Source organism: Spermophilus citellus (genome assembly GCF_964194105.1).
Source record: "Spermophilus citellus genome assembly, chromosome: 3".
NCBI classification, from domain to species: Eukaryota; Metazoa; Chordata; class Mammalia; order Rodentia; family Sciuridae; genus Spermophilus; species Spermophilus citellus.
In genome coordinates, this window is record NC_138184.1 from 224,623,522 (window position 1) to 224,651,202 (window position 27,681).

Genomic DNA, 27,681 nt, shown 5'->3' on the forward strand with positions numbered 1-27,681 from the left:
ATCCCAGTCTTCCATTAACCATGGTTGCTAAATAGCAAATATCCACTACAGGCTCTGTCTCTAGTAGGTGACAACTAGTGCAAAGCAGGTAAGTAAACAGCTCTGAAGGCAGTCAGGCCTGGGTTATCATCTTGGGGTCCAGAGTTCCACTTCTTCCCTAGGATGTACTCTTAAATAAGTTACTTAGCCTCTCTATATCCATTTCCTCAAATACACAATGGATCTGGTAGTATCAACCTTGTAGAGCTATAAGGATTAAGTAAGATGAGCATACAACTCAAACATAGTGAGATCGATGTTATACATAATAATGATTCTGATGATTGCTCCCTCAAGCCCCCTCAAAAGATTATATTCTTTTCTAGTCAAAGGAAACTAAGATGCTCAAGTGAAGAATGAAACATGGCAAATAATAATCTAATTTTGATTATACTATCAATTCAACAGTTAACAGAATAGAGAAAGAAGGAACTAAGTTCTGCTGATACTGTGTTTTTTTCTAAGAATTATGGAAGCAACGGGCTACACAGATACCTAGAATCAGACATACCATCTCGACTATCCTCTAGATCTTTCTGTTTTTCTTCTCTTTCATCGGGATCATCTCCATCATCATCATCATCATCATCATTGTATTGACCAAGAGCATTCACCAACTCCACAAAAATTTCATCATTTATAAACCCACATTCTGAAATGCATCAAGCCAAATGTTTAGAAATAACAGGAGAAAATGGTAACAATAAAAGTTCACATTTTACCTTTTCTCATTTGTATTACATTAGTATTAAAATGAGAAGGGGCCAATAAGACCATTTTCAAGATTGTTTTAGGCAAAATTAGGAAGAATTTATCTTCAACACCTGTCACTTTCTACTGAATCATCCCTCCAAGTTTCTAGGGCCTAGTACTAACCTAAATACTCCACAAACTGAGGTTTTAGTCTCCTTCCAAAGAAAATGGTGGGGCTGGGGTTATAGCTCAATTGGTTGAGTGATTGCCTCACATGCACAAGGCCCAATCCCCAGCACCACACACAAAAAAAAAAAGAAAGAAAGAAAAAAAAAGAAACACCTTATTTGGGCTGGGGTCATAGCGTAGTGGTAGAGCACTTGCCTAGCATGGGTAAATTCTCAGCACACATATAAACTTTTAAAAAAATAAAATAAAAAGGTCCAAAGAAATCCGTGTCCTGGGAACACTTCACACTGTTTCAACTAATAATGATAATGGGTAATGAGGATATAACATCAACTTCGACACTTCAACAGACACTTCTGGATACAAAAAGCTAAAGTTGTAATTCTGAACACTGCATTTAGGTGGACAGCAGCCTCCCGAGAAAGCCATTTTTGAGCAAGGAGGCTTTTTGGAGCCCCATGCCACATGAACAGAATCCTAGTTCTATTTAAATTGACTATTAATAAATCTTAAAAAGTACACACAACTTCTATTTAGTTTACATGTTATTGCCATTATGATTTATGTCATAAGCAACTGTGGATAATTATCATGTGGCAAATAGGATCCTCCAATTTAAAAAAATAGAGAAAACATTGAAAATGTCAAGTTTCTGAGCCCAGGCCATTTCTTTTATTTTAAAAATTGTTCTTTATATCCTGTACTTAATAAATCAAAGTACCTCTCAATTCTCTAGCCCTTATTTTCAAGAGAATACACATATGGCTCACCTCTATCTCCATGTACTTTTCCATCATAATTTTTAATTAGTTCTTCAATGAAAGTGCCATCTTGGTCTAGAACTTCATCCCCCATATAAGGAATGTTATGTAAAACAGTTTCATCTTCCACCTTGAAAGAAAAATTTTTTCTAAAAACCAGGTTTCTCCTAAGTATCAAAATATTTTTAAAAACTCAATGTGAGATAATTGAAAATGTCTTTACCCATTTCTTTATAGTCTTAAAATACTAATCAGAACAAACACTACCATGACAGGAGAAAACAATGTTTTAAATACTGTATTTAATCTAACATGTCATCATTCCTTTGCCTATAAGAAAGAAAAATGCTGCAGATTACAATGAAATAAATTTAAAGATACATTCTTATTTCAGATGTTAAAATGAGAGGTATGGGTCTTAGAATTGATGGAATATGGTTTATCAAAATCAACTATAAATATTCATACTAAAAAAAAACCATGATAAAGATTTTTAAACTTCATTTGATTATCTAACTAAGACATTTAATATAATAAAATTCTAGGATATAAAATACAGTATCAATGCTCCATTAAAGATTATGCCAAAAGAACTTATGCTTGCAATATTCTACAATAACAGAAAATATTTCAATACTTTGATGAATGATATGTGTATTAAAGTTGACTGCTTGTAAAGATGATGGAGGGCTGGGATTGTGACTCAGCGGTAGAGCACTCGCCTAGCATGGGTGAGGCCCAGGTTCGATCCTCAGCACCACATAAAAATAAAGGTATTGTGTTGTGTCCATCTACACCTAAAAAATAAATATTTTTTAAAAAAGATGATGGATGAGTCTATATAAAGGTTTAGAAGACAACAGGGAAGAAAAGGGGTGTAAGCTTTACAAAGAAGAGTCAACTAATGCAAAATTCAAGAAGCAACAAGGAACAGAAAGCAAGTGCGCGCGCACACACACACACGAGGAGAAAAATTTCAGTGAAGAATAAAAACGACAATAACTGTAGAGTGAACAGTTCTGAAGCATATGTTAAAAGAGACTAATGCAAAGTGAGGACAGACTTCAATCTTCAGAGGCCTTTGAACAGGGAACTAGTTAAAATAGAATTTTAGAAAGATAATTCTATAACAGAATAGACTGACCAAGACTGACTTGGAGGACAGAGCAGCTATTTCATTTACTGTGAGAAGGTGCAGGTTAGGAGATCAGACTGACCACAGCTGACAAGGCAGAACACATAGGCAACAACAGGATGGAAATAGTAAAAGAAGAAAAAAATTTCAAATAATCCCTAAATAACAAAATTAGGACAACTAGAAAATTCATAAAGATAACAGAATTTCAGATAAACAAGGAAAACTGAGACAAAAGGGAGGAAAAGAGATATAAAATTAAAATTTAGGCTTTAATATATTCACCTATTCTGATTGAATTTAATGTATATATTCTGATTGAACTTAATGTATACATTGAGTCTTGCTTTCATACATCTCAGTTGCACTAATCCCATTTAAGCCAGCAGTGTTCCTTTTTTTGGATTTAAGCAAATATTAAATGACATTTGGCTATTCTGTCTTCCCAATTGTACTCACCTAATTTTTGCTCCACAAAACATCTTTTTTTTTTTTTTGGACTGCAGATTGAACCCATGAGTACTTAACCACTGAGCCACACTCTCAGCCCTTTTTATTTTGGGACAGGGTCTCACAAAGTTACTCAGGGTCTTGCTAAGTTGCCACGGCTGGCCTCAAATTTGAATCCTCCTGCCTCAGCCTCCCAAGTTGCTGGTATTATAGGTGTACATCACACCATGCCCTGCTCCAAAACACATCCTAACCATAATAAACAGAAAGTGCCTAATTTGTTTTGGTCACTGACCAAAAAAACCTAGAGATGATACATAAATAATATTTCCTGACAACTTTAAATGTTATATTCTTTCAGAATTTCAGTCTGTGAAAATGTGAAACTTCCTAGAAGGTCTTAACCAGTCTGACTTCCTTTCCAACATTCCACCTATAGACACAAAATTCTCAAACTAAAGGTTTTTTTTAAATAAAGTCTTAAACACATAAATTTATTCAACTACAGAAGACTGACTGAAGTTTACATTTAACCATCTACCATAAGAAGTATAGAGGAAAAAAGTCACTAAAGATGTTAAAAATGTTTCTTTTTGAAAACCTCTAGTAAACAATTCTCTAAAGCAGGCTAAGAACCTCCTCCCTCAACATTTTATCAGCTTCCTCACTTTCTATATCAAGGGAATAGTAAACCCATGCATTTTATTTAACAAGTCAATGTACACTTTAATTTTTTTATCCTATAAAAAATTATATACCAACATTTTATCACCAAAGATAATAGGCTAGGATTATCTATGGAAACATGTTTGCACTTGTTTTCTAGTCCTGAGAACAGGACACATCCTAGTGTATATTATCACTTATTAACATGCTCTTAAAATTATTTTAAATAAAAGTTCTCAATAAAAATGAAAATCCAGACTAAGATTCTAGAATACTAACTGGCTTCTTCTACAAGTTTCACACCTTGTAAATGGCTTAATCATGGGTATAGTTTTTGCTTAAAACTCTTCTTATGGAGAATACAGGAAAAGAGCAATACAGCAAAAGCTTAAAAAATTATATTCATTAATTTTTAAAAATCATTCCAAGTGCCTTTTTTTTTTTTTTTTGATACCAGAAATTGAACTCAGGGGCACTCAACCACTGAGCCACATCTCCAGCCCTATTTTTGTATTTTATTTAGAAACAGGGTCTCACTGAGTTACTTAATGCCTCTCCATTGCTGAGGCTGGCTTTGAATTTGTGATCCTCCTATCTCAGCCCAGCTGCTGGGATTACAGGCATGCACCACCACACCCGGCTGCAAGTGCTATCATTTTGATAAGCTTTTTTAACTTTTACTGTCTTGATTCACCATGACAAAATATATATATATATATATGTTTACTTATTTAAAATAAGTTATTATCAAATAAGCAGAAAATGTATTACTCACATACCATAAAATTCTGCTGTAAGGGAGACCAAGAATACATTATGGGTACTGAAGCAACAGCATTCAGGGTCTTTAATGGGATGACTTGTGTCGGAAAATCCAAGTCACTGGTCACAGAACACTAAAACAGAAAAAAAAAAGAATTCACTCTGAAGAGTAAAAGGACAACCTTAAGCTACAGTCATCACATTGTAAAGAGCTTGAATAATTTTGAAAAGAAAATTCTTTACCTCAGACAGCAAAACTCATGAAACCCAAAAAGGATCCTCTCTTTTCTCTTTATTAATTAAAAAAAAAAAAAGATTCTTCAGATTTTGCAAATTTTCAAAACTCTCTCATCCTTCTCATACTTACCAGTAAGAATCAAAAACTACTTTTGTTAACCTCAGCAATCTGACCAATCGTTTCACACTTTCACTATAATTTCTTAGCTCATGCTTACATCCCAACCACATATAGGAAAAGTAATATATATGCCAAATCTACACTTAAATCTTAAGAAAAACACTTGTTACATTAACCTGTATCTTTAGCTTCCCTTTTAAGAAACCAAGTGTCATTTGCTCATGTTTCTTTTTTTTTATCAGATGATACACAAATATTAAGAGTAACAGATTCAATCACAACAAAGTGGATTCAAATCAATTCTGCAAAACTGTAATCTCTAGCATCTTTTGTATGCTAGCACTATTTTGAACACATTACATGCCTCATCATATTTAGTCCTTTTTGTAACACTGTAGGATGGGTACCAGTCTTAGCCTGTTTTACAGGTGAGAAAACTAAGGTAAAGAAAGGATAAAGTAACTTGCCCCAGGTCATCAGATAGAGCTATAATTTGAACCCCAAAAGTCTGACTCTGGAGACCCTGCTCCTTACCCTGACAATAAATATTGCCAGGATCTCACATCTCTATGATGTTCAAGTGCACCTGGTCCCCTGAAATACCGTATTTCATTCAATCTATGATGATACTGACTTCAAAGACACCATTTCTTCTTTCATCAACCAAAAAAAAAAAAAAAGGGCACTGAAGTATGATGTAATGCTTCCCTCATTGCAGTGATTCTAAGAAGCATGCTAGTTTAAGATGTCCAAATTTTGATATCTTTGATTCCATGAAATATGTTAAAAATTTGTGCCGAAATAATCCCAGCACTTTTTACTGTCTAGGAATCAGCTTTTCTTAAAAAACAATACTATTACCCAATTATCAGGCCTCCAAGGACTTCTCAAAAATACTGCAGCCATATATTTATAATCTACAATCAATGAAAGCAGAGCAAAAAAAAAAATTGAACAAAATAAAACAAAAAAAAATCATATACACACAAACATATCCAATGTTTAAATTTTTTATTTAAGGTGTCTTAAAAACAGCAGGTCTATAACTGGTGAGATCGAAGAAGAAGTCTTTTGGCATGCACATGTGGTCCTCAGCACTGCATCAGGTTAAAGGGACAATCTTGCAATTGTTACAGTCACTGCAGCACAAAAATAATCTCTTCCTTAGTGGAAGTGAAAGTTTAAGGATAGAGTAGTTAGGAAGAACTGAGTGATTAATCCATAAATTCACTTTCCAAAAAGGCAAAGATAGTAATACTAGAAAGCTTGTAGTTTAAGTAAACCAGTAAGATTCCAGAACCCACAATCTTTCTCCTTCCTGCTATTTGGCCTCTGATACAATCCTTCATCTATCCATCCAATAATCCAATAATAACAGCAATTAACATTTATTGAGCCCATACTATGTTGTAGGCACTGTGCTAAGTGCTTATATACATGATCTTCATTATTCCTCATTACAACTTTATGATGTAGATAGTTTTCGTACCACAACTCCATGAATGAGGAGACAGGCTGAGAGACGTTAAATAATTTGGCTAGTCAGAAACAGTAAATTACAAAACCAGGATTAAAAACTAATTCTGACTGCAATACCCAAGAGCTAGTTACTATGCTGTAGTTCTTGCTCTTGAGAAGTTCATAGAGCAAAATCATAATAGACCTGCAGGATCTGCTATATAAAGTAGAAATACCACAACATGACAGGGGCATCTCCTCCACCAACTTCTTCAAATTCCTTATTACCATCAAGTCTTGTTTCCTTCCTTCTACTTCACTGGGTTAATCTGAAGGTAAGGGGTAGTGATAATTACTATTTTTTTCATCTGTTAGACAGGAAGGATCTTTGCTTCGTTTATGTCTGAAGGCACAGACTGTGACTACATCCAACCCCTACCTCCTTCACACTCCCACTACCCATCAATTCAATTCTGAGTCATACAAGAGTCATCAAGGGACAGAAAATAAGTTATCAGAGGGCAAAAGCAGCTAAAGCAAAGTGTCATTTACCTCTCTATCTTAAAACAACACTCAGCACAGTGTCTCCAAAAAGAAGTAGGCACTCAAAAAATGTTTCTGGAATCAACAGACTACATTTGCTGATTCTCCCTAATGGAGACATCAACTTCAATTCATTTAAAGCTAAGAGAGCACCTGTGTGGACAACTGATGGTCAGCCCTGCCTCATCAGCTCTGCAGCATTCCAGAACTTCTCCCACTCTTCAACTATTAACCACTCCCGTCTCTCATTTATGAAATAATACTCAAATGCAGCAGTATTTGCTGGTAAAACAAGTTTGGGAATTCTTATTTATTGACTTACAGGAAAATTACTCAAAACTCCTAGTTACTTACCAGCAACTTTTATTTTCTTTGAAAATGTATCATCCTTGACAGTTTATGTAATTCAGTCTCATATTGTTTGTAGTAGTGAGAAGAACTTTGACATCATAGGCTTCCACCACATTTTACCTGATCAGAGTCATGTATCCTGGACTCAGGAAGTCACCAGGAGACCTATATCAGCAAATTAAATTCTCTAATTCTAGTTCTGACTTGAGGGTCACACAGGGAAGTTATTACAGATTATTTTTCAACAATGTGTAAAGAAAGGAAAAAACTAATTATCAAGGATGCTACATTTTCAGAGAAACGCAGCTTACTGGTAAGTAACCAGGTTCCTCTGAGGATGGATAGACTTACATCAACCAGCTGGTACAATAGGCGGCTGTGTGGCTGGACCATTAGGAGCTGGAGAGGGAAGTCAAGCCAAAAATAGTAGTTGTAGGAGTACACAACCAAACTGAGACTCTTGGCAGAAGGCTGGTTCCAAGTAAAAACTGTGTTATGGAAAATCGTAGAGGGAAGAGCAGGTGGAATGGCCTGCAGGGAAGGGAAAGAAATTAACACACCCTACTATGTGCCAAGCACTGTGCCAGAGACTTTACCAAAGTTAAAAAAACTTCTTTAAAATTTACAACTATTCTGTGAGGTAGATATGAGTCCCCATTTTAGGGCAGGTCATCCCAAAGGACAACAGCTATAAGCCATTCTTCCTCTGAATAATCTTTAACATGAGTGGAGTTCAGTTCAACGTTCATAAAGTAGGGGAGAGCTAAGATCCATTTAATTCATGCCAGAGACACAATGAACAATTGCCACTGACTAACATACTTCAGCTTTTCTATGTGAGAACAATGAGGAAAGTGCAGGAAGGTTATCACCCCAGGAGAGAAAGGGTCAGGAGAGCATCAGCTGCCATCCACTCTGGAGAAAAGCTGAAGATGACTTCTAAAACTACCTTGTACTCTGTCTTCATGATTTGAGGAAAGAAAAGAATACACCCAGGTTTTAAATTAGCTAGTCTTTCTGGTAAAAATGGATAGTACATAATTTAAATTCAGACTACTTTTAGGTGAAGAAGTACTGAAGAAAAAAACCAGAAAGAGATAAATATTAGTCCAGATAAAGAAACGCAACAATAAAAGTGAGTTTATAATGAGCTTTAGGAAGCAAAAGACAAAGGTGACTAAAGGAGATATTCTTGAAATAAAAAAATGAGTGGCTCAGACAGGAAAGGGGCAGAAATAAAAGTGGCAAGAAAAAACCCTGTTAGGGTCTTGACAAAGACGTATTTAATGAAAGCAATTAATCAGAGGTGGTAGAGTTAAAGAATAGAGTGATTCGTTTCAGATTTTAAGTTATTTCAGGTTTTGCTGTTAAGTAGCTATAATAGAGCCATTCCAAATTGGGAGAACCACATCTACCAGGCAACATAAGGCTGCTGGCTTCTGAGTTGCTTTTGTGTCAGTTTTTACACCTTTTCTTGGAGGGGACACAGGTAGCATTTAACACAGAACACAGAACATCAGAAATACAATTTCAGGAAGTTTAACCCCTGACACTCTTCCTTGCATCTTAGCTTCAGAAGCCTACATCTAAATCTAGATGATCTAAGTTAAAATCAAGGCAGTCTGGGGGTCTGATGGGGAACTCTAGGGGAAATCATTCCCTCATTATTTACAACTCTGCTGAAAATTTTAGATTTGCTAAAACATTGGAGACAGGAAGAAGAGCAATAGTCATAGGACATAAACTGGTAAAACTATAAAACACTCAAAAAAAAGGGAAAATTCATGAAACAGGAAATCAGAGCCAACTGAAGCATCTAATTCACGAAGGCCCTGTGAACAGAAAATGTAATTTCTGTCACTGAAAATAAAAGGAAACAAAAACTAAGAAATGGACATAATATTAGAATCCATGATTTCCATAAGTTGTAGAGCAAAAATCATTTCAAAGTCTTGCTTAAATGAAGAAAAGCAGAGGTACCAGCTAAAAATGAATAGGCAAGAATTGTCACAGCCATGGGCTGAGAGCCACCTTAACATCTTTGCATAGAAGATCCCTAGTCAAGCTGCTTCTGCTGCTCTTCACAAATTATAACTACCCTCAACTGTTCACTGAATAGCCAACAAGGATACTGAAATGACTGGACAGCTGAACAGACAGATTATCCTCCCTCTTTTTGTTTTTTAATCATTAATTTTTTTCTTTCTTGCAGTTGTAGATGGACAGTATTTCTTTCATTTATTTTTATTTTTTTCATTTATATTTATGTGGTGCTAAGGATCGAACCCAGTGCCTCACACCTGCTAGGTAAGCGTTCTGCCACTGAGCTACAGCCCCAGCCCCAGCCCCTCCCTCAGTCTTTATGCCAAAAGAAATTCCTAATGGTTTAAATGATACTAGAAAAAAAAATGAAAACAGAAAACTAAACGACATGGGTAAAGGGCTGGGGTTGTAGTTCAGTGGTAGAGCACTTGCCTCACATGCATGAGGAACTGGGTTTGATCCTCAGCACCACATAAAAATAAATAAAACAAAGATATTGTGTCCATCTACAACTAAAAAAAGATTTAAAAAAGAAATGGGTAACTTGTAACCTTGAAGTTGAGAAAGTCTTTTTTTTTTTTCCTAAGTCCTTAAGAAACAAAAATCAATATGGGGGAAAAAAACTGTATAACCAAATATACCAGAAATAGTATAAAAATAAAAAAAAGATCTGCAAAAATATAAAATGTTAGTATTTCCAATAAAAGCCTTATATCATTTAAAAAGGCCAAACCTAACTTAAAAAGATTAAACACCAAATAGCCAATTCACAAAAGAAATATAATAAGCAGATACTCAACTAAACTAAAACACAATTTTTTACCTCAGACTGACATGAGACTAATAATATTTTGTGTGGGGAATATAGATAAACAGACATTTCCATAAACAGCTGATGGGGCTACAATGTACAACTTTTGTGGGAGCATTTGGTATTATCTGTTAAGATTTTAAATATTCATATTGTTTCAAAAACCTAAATGGTCATCAATTAAGAATAGGGCAATAATTATGGTATATTCATTGTTCAAACATTATGTTTTTTGGGGGTATTTTTGTTTGTTACAATTCTGGGGATCAAACCCAAGGACTCACGTTTGCCAGCGTAAGTTAAGTACTCTACCACTATATTCCTAGCCCTCTCTACATATATTTTTTAAGCAGAATGAGGTCTGGACAGAGATTGTAAAGTGATGGCCCAAAATGACAGATACGTTTTATATGGCCAGAAATTTTCTTTTAAATCAAACACACTTGAACATACATGCAAGTATAATACAGAAAAGGCTGAAAGAATAAACACCAAAGGGTCGTTGGACTATGGAAACATTTGCCTTTGGTTTTATATATTTCTGTGTTATTTGAATTTTTACAATAATCACTTCACAATGACCTCTTTTAATGAGAGAAGAAAAATAAAACTTTCAAACAAGTTTCATTAACCCAACAGATATTTGAATTAGCTAGTATAAAACTGCCACATCAGCTGCCAGGGTGACTGGCTAAATCTGCATAAACCTCTCAAAATATTACCCAAGTAATATTCTTTTATAAAACCTACAAAGATGATAAAGCAGAATCCTAAGCAACAAATTTAAGCCAATTTACATTACCCAGTTAATTTACAACAAAAATTATAGGTCTAATAATTTTTTTATTTATTCAAAGAATAAAATAATTTTTAACATTCCAGATTAGTCAAGCATTATCTTTTGGTTTTGTTTGTTCTATTATTTAAACAGTTGTCAAAATCTGTATTTGGGAAAGAGACAAGATCTCTATAATAGCCAATTTAACAACCATTTTAAAACACAAACTATAAAAGCAGTATCCTAGAAGAAAAACTGTATATTATAAGCACTTCTGCTGCTTTATTAGTTACACAAAAGATAAGCATTATTAAAATTTTGTTTTTTAAAATTTTTATATATATATAATCTTGTTTAAAATATAAACTCAATCAAAATGATACACACATTTAATATATGCAGACTATAATATAAACTCAAATGTTATAAATGACCTTCCCTTTCTTTTAATCGAATCCTTTGAAAAACAATAAAATGCTTACATTAGTTTCTTTAACAAAAAAGGGGGGGGGGGGCGCGCAGCCCCTTTATGTGATCATTTAAGAAATGTTGCATCCATTTCATCCTAAAGAGAGCCAGAAAGCAAAGAAATGTTGTAACAATTTAGAAGCTGCACTGGTAGACAGGACCACAGAGCTAACACAAGACTCCCTTCCCCAAGTAAATATTCAGAGAGGCAAGCAGCCACTGAAAACAACTTAAGAGACCAGTTTCTGGAGGAAAACAAAAACAAAAATGAACAGATATATCCAAACTGAAAATAAACAGACACTTGAGAGAACCACCTATTTCAAAGATATGAGAAAAAATGACTACGGGCTCCCTACCATATTTGTCAAAAGACTCATAATAATCTAAACCTACAGGTCACATAATCCTGAAATTTATAAAATAAAGCGAGGGTGTTACTGTACTAAAAGTTAAGAATGTATTTGAGGGCTGAGGATGTAGCTCTGGGTAGAGCGCTTGGGGTAGGGAGTTGAGTAAAAAGCACTAAATTAGATGTTGGATACCCTAAGAGTTTTCTTCTTCTAAATAGTAACTAAATTTCTGTTTACAATTAACTGAGGAAAGTACAGTACCAAGTCCATAGATAATCCAATATTGTTTACATGAAGTTTTCTTCTTCTTCAACAAAGTACAAATTGCCACATTCTATTATTTTAATAAAATCACTTACACATACTTACACATTCTATTATTTTGATAAAACTCGATCCAAAAAAGAAATCATTTACCAATTTCATGTGATAAACAATGAACTTATAATCACTTCAGATATTACCAGGAAGAGTAAATACATAATTTTTTCTGAAATTTTTTAAGATATTCATGAATACTAGGATCATTGTGTCTATCTGATGCTGCCTCTACATTGGACACTTTGAAAAGCCCCGTGTTTAAATACACACCAAAATTCTCATTCTTTAAATTAGTAAATAAAACAGAACTTTTTTTTTTAGATATTTTTTAGACATTGATGGACCTTTATTTTTTATTCATTTATTCATATTTGGTGCTGAGAATCAAACCCAGTGCCTCACACACACTAGGCAAGTGCTCTACCACTAAGCCACAACCCCAGCCCAAGACAGATTTCCCCTGGAAATATAAAAAAACAATGGTGAGATATTTTTATTAAATTACTAATCATACTATTTGCCCAGAAGACAGGTATTATCTGAGCAAGCTTCTTTTTCATAGCAGAAAGAATTTTTACATTAAAAAAAAAAAAATCAATGAAGGAAAAAGTATCTTGTGATTTTTACCATGCAATGGACAAAAGCAGTACAAAAAAATGTATTAATGACAATTTCAAGAATAACTCCTATACAGTTTCTTTACTAAAAACCACAAAAAGAGACAGATTGACTATAAGGAAAAGCCTTATAGAATACCATTTTTATTACTGCTTGATAAGACAAAAGCAATGACAACCATCTACAAGGTATTTTGATAAACAGCCACATATTATGGCAAAAGTGCACATCCCTTGGGCTTCAAATGGGGAATACTGTGGACTTCACATGTTTGGATTAACAATACCTAGCCTTCCCTATTAGCAAAGTCTCTGAAAATAGACTCACTTTTATTTTTCTCCTCTTGCTTGACCTAGAGTTCATACTGCAGCATTTTAAATGTATAAAGGCAATCTATAAATAAATGGAGATGCTCTAATCAAAGAAAAACAAATATACTCTCATCTGAAAAGACAGGAGGTTGGATTATAACATCTATATACATTACTTAATAACATTTTGAAGCTAGATGCTCCTTAAAAAGATTAACTGAAGAACAAAGGAAAAAAACAGTCACTATCTTCCCAAAGTCAGAAGTATTGTTTTTATAAAGGAACATATTCCGAATTAAAATTTCTGTGGACAATGCTACTTAAATTCTATAATTTCAGTAACAAAAATCAAGTACCCCAAAATATCTTAGAACACAATAAAGACAAGCTCCCTAGGTTCAACTGCAGAGCGCCTGGATCTGAAATTACCATCTACATTAGTCACTTCATTAGGTCAGAAAATAAATTCTTGTCAGACATTCTTTACAAAAATAACCTAGAGAAAATAATTTCAAAACTCACTATATCTACTTCTACAACTTTGGAAAGGAGAAAAGCATAAGAAGGCTGCTTGACTGAAGCACAGAAAAAGTAAAAATTGCTGTTGATATGTCATGCTGCAAGGATTTAAACTGAAGATGTCAGCACTTACATATAATTGGCTTATAAAAGTAAGCAATTAATTAAAGCAATGCCATAATGGCACTTCAAATGGGGGATGCTATAGACTTCACATGTTTGGGTCAATACTGCAGTCTGAAATTCTACCTAGTCTATACCCACAAGGAAAGTCTCTGCACAACAGGCTCACTTTTATTTTCTCCTCTTACTTGAACTACTTCATCCTCCAACTTTAAAGGCAACCGATATATAGATGAAGATGCTCAAAAAAATATAACAATCAGGGATATATTCTTATCTGAAAAGTTAGAAGGTTAAACCATAATGTCACTAAAGTTCTTCTCAGTCCTAAACTTCATGATTTCTTGAGATAACACCAATAAGCTTATCACAAACTGAATAAACTTTCTGCTTTCAAAAGTCAGTAATGATGTTTTTATAAGGGAACAAAAAATGAATTATTTGAAGTAGAATCAGCTAGGAAGAGTGATTCAAAAAATGAATGACCCTAATCAGGACAGAGTTCTATGCAATAAAAAATGAATTCTGAAAGCTAGAGACTATTTTCTTCTCTTCTCCCATTTTATGAAAACGTTTTTTTCCTCAACTTTTGTGGGGGTACTTATGGAAATACCAAGTTTTAGATAACAATTTTGTTTTACTAAAATCCTGATCTCTTCTCACAATATATCATACACTCAAACACCCAAAAATTAGGTGTCCTTACATTTAATGACTTACCTCCATTTGACAAAAAAGCAAAAATTCAGCTAATAAATATGCACTTGAATAAACCATACTCAAATTTAATGCCAAAAACTTTATTAGGAGCAATTCAAGTTGCACATAAATAAGGTACTCTACTATTCCTTAATGTGTACTCTTCTGGGTCCCCTTTAGATCATCAAAGCAAACCAAGTGATTTATTCACTCCTCTAAGGCTCAGTTTCCTCCCCTATGGGAAAAAGTATAACATAGCTACCATGAAAATTAATTGAGGTAATATAAAAAGGATCCGGCATAGTGCTAGAAATCACTATTACTGTTAACTTTTATTGTAAATCTAAATTGGGCTTTTTGTAGCATTTTGAGATTTGTAATGGGTAGCAAAAAAAAAAAAAAAAAAAAAAGTTGGGCACTGTAATCCCAGTAACTTGGAAGGCTAAGGCAGGAAGATGCAAGTTTGAGGACAGCCTCAGAACTTAGTGACACTGTCAGCAATCCCATTAAACCCTGTCTCAAAACAAAAAAGGAAGGGGGAATATAGCTCAGTGGTAAAGTGCCTCAGGGTTCAATCGCCAGTACCTACCAATGATAATAAGTATTTCATGTAATTTTATTTTACTTCTACACAATTCTAAGACTCCTTCCTCCAAAAAAAAAAAAAAAAGAGGAAAAAATGAGGAAAAAAAATGAGGTTTGTTTTTCCTTCACCTCAAAATTTCCAAAAGATTACCAGACAAAACTTTCAAAAGAATTACTTGAGGGCTAGGACTATAGTCCAATGGTAGAATACTTGCCTAGCATGTGAAGGGCCTTAGGTTCAATCCCTAGCACCACATAAACACAAAACAAAATAATTCAATTACTGGAAAGCCCTGCACTTATTCATTCTGAGAATGTTTGCAGGGGCACAGAAAAGTCCCTTTCACCCTTGGAATATTAATAAAACACTTCTAATATCTAGGCTCTAACTTATACCAAATAATGGGAAAGGTGTCAACATAACATATACATTTATATAATTGTGAGTCAGGATTTATAAATTGTAACCTGAAAAAATGTGTAAGTGACTAAGAACCACACCAAGTCATGTGTCACCATCAAGACCAGCAAAACATCACCAAATTGTCATTAGGATCTCATATGTAGCTATTGGGATTATCAGAGTCTTAGAAGCCTGTATATCACACAAACTTTGACAAGTCTCATATAGCAGCAAATTATCACTTTTAACAATGTTATATTGAAAAAAATAGTTACTCATAAAAAATTAATTTGTAAGAAATTTCATTGTTTAAATGTTTCCCATGTTTAGGCATGCAGATAAACAACCTACTAAAAAGTATAATCTTAATTCCAAATCACTCTCTCCCCTCTTTCTGCTTCAGCTTCCATTTAACTATCCTATGTCATCTCTTTCTACATACACAAGTACTTAAATGAATCACCTAAACCAGAACTTACTGATCAATTCTATCCCATTCAGGCTTCTACCATTTTCTTCTCATCTTGCTGCAAGTGTGTTTTAATAGGATATTTAATTACAGATCATACCATTGATTTATTGCCTTTCTTTGAAAATAGGAAACTGGTTATCTACCTCTATAGAAAAGGATATTCCAAGCTCTCAACGTTGAATTTAAAAATTCTTATAGAAAATCTTACTATTTGAATAAGAGATATAATAAAAAGCTTTCTTAATCCATGAATATGAAAAAAACATTTTTTGTTACATGGCTAATTCACATTTAAGGCGGGGGGGGGTAGGGAGGAAGACAACTGTGAGTCAGGAAGCCTTGCTCTGGATACTGATCTGATGGGGACATTAACATATTCAATTTAAAAGCCATTGTTTTAAATCAACAGTCTAATAAAATCAGGAATGTATCTACCAACAGAGTATATTCTAAACACTTAGAGCTCTGTTGAAGGAATCACTAGCAGTGTGATCTAAGGCAATCATTGGCAATTGCACATGAAAACAAAATAGTAATAAAAATAGGGACATCCTGAGGTCAGTGACTTCTTCCCAATAACCATTCAATGTTCCAATAAGCAAAAACCAAAATGTGCTGATAATTACTACAACATGTTATGTTGACCAACCTCCCTAGTCCCGCGCAATGAGCTCACAGAAGTCATGATGTGCACAGGCTGTATCCTTCGCTGTTTCCATTCTTGGTTTAAGATTTCCGTTCTTTCCAAAATTTTCTGACGATTGGAACTAAACATACTCTTTAAAATAACAAAGGAAAGGAGAAGAGAAATTGTTCACTGTTAGAAAATGTGTAACATCTCTAAAGCAGGTTAAAAATCTAATGATTCCTCACAAATACCAGGAGTATTTCTTTAAATACATCTACATGTATTTTACACTAAACTGTAATCTCCCACATTCAAATAATATAAAAACACAACACCTATTTTTTATTTCAAGTGGGAGGGAAACAGGAAATTATTTCCATCCTTTAACTTCATATTTAAAAAAAGAATTGTGATGACTTTGGAAACATAAAATCATGAAACACATTCCCTTATATTTGGATCCTCAGTCCACACATGCAATATGAAAGTAGACTAAAAAAAAAAGACCGATTTCCAGTGGGGTGCAATGGAGCACACCTGTAATCCCAGTGGCTCAGAAGACTGAGCAGGAGTATCTCAAGTTCAAAGCCAGCCTCAGCAACTTCGCAAGGCCCTAAACAACTTAGACATCTCAAAATTGTAAAAAATCAAATAAAAGCGCTGGGGCTGTATTTCTGTGTTCAATCCCTGGTACCAAAAGAAAAGACTGATTTCCAACTAGGTGAAAATAACCCTTAGATTAAAATCTTTCCATCATCATTAACATACATGATACAATGTTAATTAAGACTGATCAAGATCCTTAAGTTTCCAAGGCCTGAATTGATCTTACTGTAAATATGATCTTGGGTAAAAATGTACTGTTTCAGATTAAAATTTATTAACTTTAGGGAGGAATAAACTAGCCTCAATTATATATGCATTTTTATGGAAGATAAATTTATACCTTTACTTCATCAGCTCGTCTGAATCTCTTGAGCTGTCTCAGTCGCATGTACTCTGATTTTACACGCTTCCGCCAACAAACTGGTCCCTTCTCAGATTTCTTCCCAGTGTGGCCCATGATTATTCTAAAAGCAATGGTTTCATATTAAAATCACTAATCTAACCGGCTTTAATATGATCACCTGCCTTTAATCCTAAGCAAATATTTTTAAAATTTTTTAAATCAACAAAGAAATATACACTTTATACTGCTGATAATTGCAGAACAATGCTCTTTTGTTCTGTATGGTTAAATCCTTACAACACTTCACTGAAAGTTTTCATTTCATTAAACCTTTTTTTTATTTACAAAAATTCTATATTCCTGAAGAGCAGCCATCTTACAGAAGTATGATCTTATTACAGGAATTAACTATATTACAGCACAAGCTAGCTTTTACTCTATAAGGCCCACATTTCTGGAAGGGGGAGAAAATGTACAAACATTCTATAATTTTTTTCTCATTTAAATAGCTGTTGCATAAACGAGATAACTGGATAACATTCAGTCAAGCCCTCTGTATCCAGATTCCACATTCATGAACTCAACCAACCTTGGGTCAAAATACCCAGGGAAAAAAATTCCAGAAAGTTCCAAAAAGCAAAACTTCAAATTCTTGCACACACCACCACACAGTATGCTAAATCCATGAGAACCAACAGATGTACAGGCATAGCCTCCAACCATTTCAAATTTGAGCACTGTTCATTTTATCTCTCTTTCTTGTACCACACGCAGCTAGGTTTCTGCACTGAACATGCACAGACTTTATTCTTGTCTCTAGTCCCTAAACAAGAGTGTAGCAACTGTATATTTAATACTTTCATTGTATTAGGTATTACGAGTAATCTAGAAATGATTGAAAGTACACAGAGCATGTGCACAGGTTATTTCAAATATCTTGCCATTTTATATAACGTCTACAGATTTTGAAATCCAAAAGGGGCTGAAACCAATCCCCCTCAGATACCAAGGGAACACTGTAATCAGAAAAAATAAATAAATAAAAGTGAAAAGGAAGTAAAATTTACCTATAGCATTAAAAATATAATATATAATAGCCTTGTAAGTCACACCATCTTCAATTTATCTTAAGAACAAGAGGAATTTACAGTATTTGAGGTAAAGGGGGAAGGTAGGGGTTTGAAAAGACCAAGCTAACAGCAGTATACAAACAGGAGGGTAGGTAGGAAGAACAAAAGTATAAGGGTACAGCTAGATTAGATGCCGCCATTATATAATCTGTAAATAAGAAATGATAGTAGCTTTAGACCACAATGGTGATGAGAGAAGAAAATAAACTCAAAAGTACTTAAGCAATTTTCCCACCATATGATTTAAATATGAAAAATGAGGGAGAAGGTAACTTTCTGGCTCAAATACCTAGTAACTTGTTTAGTGCTTCATTTACCTGTTTACATAAAATCCCCAGGCACAGAGAAAAAAAGCCCAAGGAGAAGACTGAGAGGGACAAAAAGGGCCCTGCGATAAATAGGTATCTTTCTACAGAATATTACCAACCAACAAGAGAGAGAATGCAGATGGTAGTCAAGAGCTCAGCACAGTGGCTCAGGAGGCTGATGCAGGAAGATCAAGAGTTCAAAGTCAGTATCAGCAAAAGTGAGGCACTAAGCAACTCAGTGAGACCTTGTCTCTAAATAAAATACAAAATAGGGCTGGGATGTGGCTCAGTGGTGGAGTGCCCCTAAGTTCAATCCCCAGTACCAAAAACAAAGAGCTGAAGGAAATGGGCAAAGAAATGATTTTTCAAGGACTGGGGTTGTGGCTCAGCAGTAGAGCTCTTGCTTAGCACTTGCAAGGCCCTGGGTTCGATCCTCAGCACCACATAAAAATAAATAAATAAAGGTATCATGTCCAACTACAACTAAAAAATATTTTTTTTAAAAAAAAAGAAATTATTTTTCAAGCATGTAATAAATGTTATGAACCAGGCAATGAGGATACAAAATTGAATAAAATGAATACAGAAATATAAATAAAGTCTTGCTCCTATGGAGCTTTATATTCTACCTAAGAACTAGATGACCCATCTTTGGGATAAAGTAGAAAATGGCATGGTGAAAAATGGTGAGGTGGAGCCAAAGGACAAAGTTAATGAGAAAGTGAAGCTTTATTTCAATAAATAAATAAATAAATAATTGTGGCGCTGTTTGCTTTCCTGGCTGGTAGTTGGTTAAGAGATCAGCCTTAATTACTCCACCCAAATTATTTTCAGATCACTTATCACTTCAAAGGCCTAGAAACTAGAAAGAAAAGAAATGAGAGAAAGGGAGATTATATGTAGGTTTCATTAGCTTATGGGCTCATCACAACTAGTCCATTTGTGGCCTTGGTCCTTGAAGGTAGTAGCACCTCTGTGCAATAAGCCTACAGTAGGAACATGTGTTTAGTTTTAACTGATTTGCAATATGGGTATTACTACATTCTTTTTTTTTTTTTAAGATGCACAATTGGTCAAGAAATATTAGTGTTTCATAATTAGAAGAAATATGAGTTAGCATTTCATGTTTTAGTAACAGAAACCTTCCTGTCTAAACTTTCAATGTTGTTTCTACCATTAATAATAGTATTTCTAATAAAGTATGTCATGACAATAACCTGAAAGTGTTCAGACTGTTCTTTGAAAGTATAGGGATATAAAGTATAGGGTAAATAGGCAGGCCCATTAAAAAAGAATACATTTAAGGCACCAATTAGACGGCCATTTTACATGAACAAACTCCCAAACTTCCATTCATTACCACAGCATTTGCAACATATTAAAACCATATTTGCATATTTTCACTCCATTCCATCTCCTCTGTAAATTTTTCAATTACTACTCTTACTAGAACCATTTTTATTCATTTGTAAAATCTAGCTGTGTCTAATAAGTAGTCGGACTTAAAAACAACAGGAAAAAAACAGGTATATTAACTTACATTGATGGAAAAAAATCAAGAAGATGTGCCCTCTTAAGAAGAAACCCTCAAAAGAAATGAATCTCAGGGACAATTTGGTCCCTATGGTTCAGCTATCCCTACCAATCCTGGAGATCCTGGGCATAAAACCTAGTCTCTCTAGAATTCTTTTTTTTATTAAGGAAGCTAATAATGCCTTAAGTCCTTCTACGAACACAACAAAGTTTGGTTCCACATCAAACATACACAGACACACTTTCTCCCCGCCTGGTATGTAGAAAAGCTTCCCCTTCACTCTCTTCCGACAACAAAGATCAAATGCATTTAGTGATCTTTCCAAACAACATAGCCAAGGATTAAAGTACAGTTCCAAATATTCATGTAGTCAGAAAGAAATTACTTGCTATTAAATGATGGGGAACTTGTGAAATCATAGAGTTTTTAATTTTTTCATTCAAAAGATTCATTTCGTTTTATGGATGAAATCTTATTATTACAGTATTATTTTTATCCAGAATATGAAAACAGCTTATCTTTTTCAAAACAATTATAGCTATCGCCATTAAAACAAGAGTCTACCTTGCTGGGGCTATGGCTCAATGGTTAAGTGCCCCTGAGTTCAATTCCCCAGAACCAAAAAAAAAAAAAAGATTCTATCTATATACTGTGAAACCAAACAAGAGTTAATCTTTAATTCAAAAGCCAAACCAGATTATGGCAGGGAACTTCAAAACCTTAACAGAATGCAATTAACACCTTCCAGAATTATATTTGTATAGGTTAAGTAAACTGAAGTGAAATTTTGTTGTCTATTTTGTACATCAAATTAAATTCAAAGTACCCGAACAAATGCCCTTGTAAACTCACTTTGCCGCACTAGAAAGACAATGTCTGAAACACAGCAACAATTCTCCATTCTCTGGGAATTTTATATCAACTGTCCTCTAAGAACTACCAAGTATATGGGAGGGAGCCGACTCAAGCTGCTGTGATCCCAGCCTGACCAAGGTACCACATGTCAATCTGGGAACAGAGACTAGTACAAAGATGAACACAAGACCAGAATCAGTCCAGTCACCATGAAAACCTCAGATTTCCTACAATGCTACTAGGGCAAGAATGCTCACTCTTTTCCACTTAGATTTGAATCTGGACAAATGCTGCCCAAGGACTTGCTGAAAGCCACCTGCAACCACCAGAGAAGAACCTGCAAAAAACAGAAAGGATGAGGTGGGGTGGGGGTTCAAAGCCAAGAAATGGACCCTACTTACAACACCTCAGTCCTAAATAAGGCACACCTCGCAAAAACAATTCCAGAACTACTCAGTTACGAAGCCAAGAAATCCCCTTTTTTCCTTAAAGCAGTATGGACTACATTCCTGCCACATGAACTACAGAAGGTATCTTAGCATTGAGATTATATACTCAACACTGAGTATGTAAGTATGTACTTAGCACTGAGATTATATCAACAAGACCATCTCAATTCACACTAAATAGCTTCTCAAAGCCTGTTTCATGACCATCAATAGCACCATCAGAAAGAACAGTTATACAGTGGTGCTCTGCTCTCTACCAAGGATCTTTCCAGGTTTATGGAGGTCCCATGATGTAGCTAAAGCACACTGTTCAACCTGTAAGGCGACCAGGCCACACAAGCCCAAGGAGTCAGCATTCTTCCCCACCAGATATTCAGATATGAACCTACTCTACTTTACCTGAACAAGACTCCTCACTCTATTGCCAATGCCAGAAAAAGCAATAGTGTCCTTGATATCTTTAAAGTTCCTCCTAAGACATTTGTTTAATCAAGGCAACAGCCATCAATTTCCTCTTGCCAAGTAGATGTTTCTGTTTCTACATTGTCTGTGAAAATGAGGTAAGTGAACTACATATACTATTATCTTTCGTAACTAAATTAATAGCATTAACTATGACTCAACTGATTACCAGGACAAATAATGTTAAATCAAAAATCAACAAAATATAAGTAATATAACAATATTCTCAATGTTCTTCCCTGAAAAAAATTTACTTCATGAGATTGTCATAAAATTGCCTATTTTGGAAAAAAATAAATTTCACTTATTTTTTTCAATTAAAATCCATTGTTTTATTATACTGAAATTGTAATGGTAAGATATTATAGGTAAGGAAAACAACATAAAGAGAACCTAGACACAAGGTTATTAAACAATTAGTAACTTGTAAAAATTAATCACCTACAAGAGAAGATCTTATGCCTGACTAGAAATGTAGACAATGTGAAGCCTGTGGAAAGGAAGACCCTGAGAAGAATCCAAGAGAAGCAAATGGCACTAGATAACCATAATCAGGATGGGAGATGGCAAGCAGAGTCATCTCACCTGTTTGCTCTAAGCACTATCTCTAAGGTTCTGAGGCCAGACCTATTCTGGCTCAGCAGGAAGGACAGCAAGCATGATTAACAGTACTTACTTTGGATATGGGGTAAAATTGAGGGCAGCAGCACTTTCCATTCCAAATATACTAACCAGATGGCATTCAGACCTATTTATTCTAAGTCCTACACATAGTCTAAAGCACAAAGTAAGAGCAAAAACTCCAAAGCCACACTACCTGGTTCATTTCCCCATTCTTCCACTTACCCAGTTGTGCGTGAACTTGGTCAGGTAACTTAACACCTTTGTGCTTCAGTCTCATCAAAAAAAGGTTAGTTAATTCAAAAGTATCTACCTCAGAGTCATACTGAAAATCCAGGATCTGGCGGATAACAAGCACTCTATACGCACTACCTACATGTGACTACTAATTAATAAAACGGTAGATGGGATCTTCATATAAAAAAGTTAAGTTAGACAACACCTCAATGTTAAAAATTTAAGTTAGGGGATTTCAAAAAAGAAATATACAATGAATCCAACAATATTACACTTTTTTTTAGATATTTCTTAGTTATAGATGTATACAATACTTTTATTTATTTATTTATTTTTATATGGTACTGAGGATCAAAACCAGTACCTCATACATGCTAGGTGAGCCCTCTACCACTGAGCCACAACCCCAGCTCAGTATTACACTTTTATGAGATAACTTCATGGATGAGGGGGATGAAAAAAGACATATAAAATGGCCAAAAAGGCTAGGGATATATAGCTCAGTGGCATGTATGAGGCCTTGGGTGGACAGGAAGAAAGAAGAAAGCAAGCAAGCAGACAGGCAGGCAGGCTGACTATACATATTTGCCAGGTGCAGTGGTGTTCACCTGTAATCCCCAGCTACTTGGGAAACTAAGGCAGGAGGATCACTTTAGTCCAAGAGTTTGGCACCAGACTGGGTAACATAGTGAGAGCTGGTTCTTAATTTAAAAAAAAAAAAAAAAAAAAAAGCCAACAGGTATATGAAAAAAAAAGTTGGACAACACTCATCCATCATCAGGGAATACTATATCAAAACCACAATGAGGGGGCTGGGGATGTGGCTCAAGCAGTAGCGCGCTCGCCTGGCATGCGTGCGGCCCGGGTTCGATCCTCAGCACCACATACCAACAAAGATGTTGTGTCCGCCGAGAACTAAAAAATAAATATTAAAAATTCTCTCTCTCTCTCCTCTCTCACTCTCTCTTTAAACAAAAAAAAATATATATTTTTTTTAAAAAAACCCACAATGAGGGTCTGGGGCTCAGTGGCAGAGATCTTTCCTAGCACATGTGGGACACTGGGTTCCATCCTCAGTACTGCATAAAATAAATAAAATGAAGGCATTCTGTCCATCTACAAAGAGAGAGAGAGAAAGAGAGACAGACATCACCTCATTCCAGAAAGAATGGCTATTATTAAAGACTAAAGATAACAAGTGCTGGCACTGGTCGGAATATAAATTAGTAGAGGCATTATATATAACAGTATGGAGATTCCTCAAAAAGTTAAAAATAAAACCACTATAGGGGCTGGGGATGTGGCTCAAGCGGTAGCGCGCTCGCCTGGCATGTGTGCGGCTGGGGTTCTATCCTCAGCACCACATACAAACAAAGATGTTGTGTCCGCCAAAAAAAAAACTAAAAAATTTTATCTCTCTCTCTCTCTAAAAAATAAAAATAAAAAAACAAGGGAAGGGTATGTCAAAAAGAGAAACCAAACAGAAGGAACTCGCAATGGTCAAAGCTGGAATAATTTGAGCAGCAAAATAAATCACAACAGCATTATAACCAAATTAACAAAATAAGTATCCATGATACAGGTGATTAAATAAGTGGGGGAGAAAGGACAAATCTTCCTTACAGGGAATTTCAAATGCATGTATATACTTTCCCACTCAATGCCCTCCCCCCTTTGGTGTAAGGCAGACTCAGTGATTCACTTCTAAGAAGAGAGACTGGAAGGGAAAATAATATTGTTTCAGTGGCAAAACCTGAAAGACCCCACATAACCAGGTGATGATAGCTAACATTATCAATGAACCTTGCTACTGTCATGCCCCCTCTAAAGGAATGTAATGAAGGGGCATTTCACTCTGTGATATCCTTCCCCCAAACTTCATAACCTGTAACTTCAGTCTAGTTAGAAGACATCTGATAAACCCTAATCCAAAGACACTCCTACAAAATATCTGACCAATATTCTTTAAAACTCTCAAGATTTAACAACAACAACAAAAAAAAATGTAGCTAAGAAACTACCACAGATCAGAAGAGCCTAAAGAGACATAATGACTAAATGCAATGTAGTATCCTGGAATGGATCCGGAAACAAAGGCCTTTGTGGAAAAACTGGTAAAATTCAAACAAAATATTTAGTTAATAATAGTGTACTAATACTGGTTTCTTAATTTTGGCAAATATACCATGGTTATATAAATCTAGAATTATTCTGAAACAAAAAATAATTTTTAAGAGAACTGAGTTTTTCTAACAACCAATGTAAACAATCATTTTTTAAATGATAAACAGGGGCTGAAGATGTATGTAGCACAGTTGGTAGAGTGCTTGCCTCACATGCACAAGGCTCTGGGTTCAATCCAGAGCACAAAAAAAAAAAAAAAAATGATAAACAGAACAGAAACACATTAAAAATATAAAATACTACTTTAAAATTTTAAATAGGAACAACAAAAATATGCACAGATGATTAAAACTATTTAAAACTATAGAAGGTTAAAGACAGGTATCAATCAATATAACCAATAATTTTATGGGTCTTAACTTCAAAGGAATTTGAGAGAAAAATTTAGGAATTTGAGAGAAAAATTCCCACTTACAATTCTACTACTTTAAAACTGTACAACATTCCTTAAGAGAATTTAAAAGGAAAAAAAGATTTCCACTTTATAGGAGACTATAAAATGATATGTCTAATTGAAATGGTGATAAATTTAGGCTACATTAGTAAAAATACAAAAACTGAACCAAAAGAGCTAATTGTGCCACTGACTATACATGTACTGATCAAATAAAACAAAAGGATAATATTCAATTCAGGGCTATTGGGGGGCGGGGAACAGAACATCCAAGTGAGGTAAGGCAGGTAAGGTTGGCAAGCAGGCCCGTGTGCTAAGGCACTAAGTGTCCTAGCCATGCAGTAAGGCAGTAGTATGCAGATATCCCATCAACCAGCAACATTTCATCAACAGCAAATCTAGTAGTAAAACAGGTTATAGGATTTTCTCTAGTAAATATCCAAGAATAATTGAATTAAATATCCATTAATGCAGAGTTCAGCAATTACACAATGCCTCAATGATCAACACAACTTTAAAGACTTTCAAAAGGCATTAAAACTGGCATTCAAGGATCACTAGGTATAGAGAGCAGACTGACTCTGTGACTTATTCTAGAATAATAGTTTTCAGAATATCTAACCCCAAATTACTCCATTTTGAGCATTAAGTGCTGAGGTAGAATGAATCTATACCTTGTTTGTACAAGTAAACAATCATCATCTGCCTAGCACAATCCTAAGGTCCAACGTAATAAATCAATCATGCTAATAAAAATGATCACCCGTGAACTTATCAAATTAATCAGAAGCACAAGGATGCATGAGCATATCAAACCCACATGGGAAAAACCAGGCCCATGAGTTTATGGAACATACCAGACCACCAAATGAGGATAACCTCTTCAACCACAACTCATGAAAGAAGGAGCGCCCTAAGACTGGACACAACAGCACTAACGCTGTTGTCACCTGGTCACTGGTCATGAGCCTTGCCCCAGAAAATCACCACAGCAACAATCCTCTGATCCTGTCCTCAAGCTTCAGCACAGCAGTTTCTCTTGCCTGTGACAACCACACAACAGCCCATTTCAATCTGACACTGCCATCTGTCCTGACCCTGGCCTAGAATAAGTTCCTGCACTTTGACATCTCTGTACCTTGAACAAGTTCTTCAGCAGGTTCTAATCTTTTCTGACCACCCACAGTGACTTTTTGCACTCTTCCTTGGTTCTCAGTTCAGCTTCCTAAGCCCCTAAGGCTGCCTTAACCCTTTCTTACTCTTCCTTTAGTGTATTTATTTATTTATACACACACACACATTATACGTATATAATATAAACATACACACACACACACACACACACACACACACACACCCCTTTCTGTAAAGATACATACAAATATATATAATTGTATAAAGTGTGAGTGTTATAGTTATTAGTAGTTAAAATTGGAATAAAAGAATGTGCGACCACCTGGCTTATGGCTATCAGGTGACCTATCAGTATCTGGTGAAATGCCAATGTTGAGCATGGTGCAGCCTGTGAATTTATTGTTCTTCAATAAATTCTGACACTGTGGAAAGACACAAATGTGTTTTGTCTATGTTAATGGCATATAGCTTGCTAAGGACACTAGGTGGCCCTGTTTTAGTTATTAGTAGGTCCAATTTCCTAAAAGAAAAAAAAAGATTAAAAATTAACACTTTATTTATGCAAATAACTATTCTCTTTAAAAATTAACATCATTTTATTAAATATATTTATGCAAATACCTATTCTCTTTGTTAATATTATGCCAAATTAAAGAAACGGATTATAAAACTGGTCCTGATATTATTATATCATTCTATTATAAGCTCTAACCTAGGCCATCAGTTTTAACAAAAGGGCATCATTAAATATGTACATCGAATTTGATAGCCTGTATTTAATATGTAAATGTGCTTTTGTTTTACCAAAAGCAGTCGCTATCTGTACATTTTTAGGGATCATATTAATAAAATTGAGATCAAGTTGAGACTGGAATTCCATTCAACAT

General features: G+C 34.9%; 1 protein-coding gene across 10 annotated transcripts in view; it reads right to left on the minus strand.

The window, feature by feature from the left end:
- Positions 1 to 27,681, minus strand: part of EZH2 (enhancer of zeste 2 polycomb repressive complex 2 subunit) — a 74,878-nt gene that overhangs the window by 21,552 nt on the left and 25,645 nt on the right. For 3 of the 10 annotated variants that reach the window (XM_081284524.1, XM_081284528.1, XM_081284526.1), the window contains exons 2-7: positions 17,484 to 17,607; positions 16,559 to 16,687; positions 7,757 to 7,936; positions 4,713 to 4,829; positions 1,692 to 1,812; positions 551 to 691 (exon numbers count right to left, since the gene is read on the minus strand). In XM_081284524.1, the coding sequence (XP_081140650.1) occupies positions 551 to 691; positions 1,692 to 1,812; positions 4,713 to 4,829; positions 7,757 to 7,936; positions 16,559 to 16,687; positions 17,484 to 17,600 (805 nt within the window). In that variant the 5' untranslated portion in view covers positions 17,601 to 17,607. The remainder of the gene's footprint in view (positions 1 to 550; positions 692 to 1,691; positions 1,813 to 4,712; positions 4,830 to 7,756; positions 7,937 to 16,558; positions 16,688 to 17,483; positions 17,608 to 27,681) is intronic. The other 7 variants (XM_081284525.1, XM_081284533.1, XM_081284530.1 and 4 more) reach the window with 3 other exon arrangements.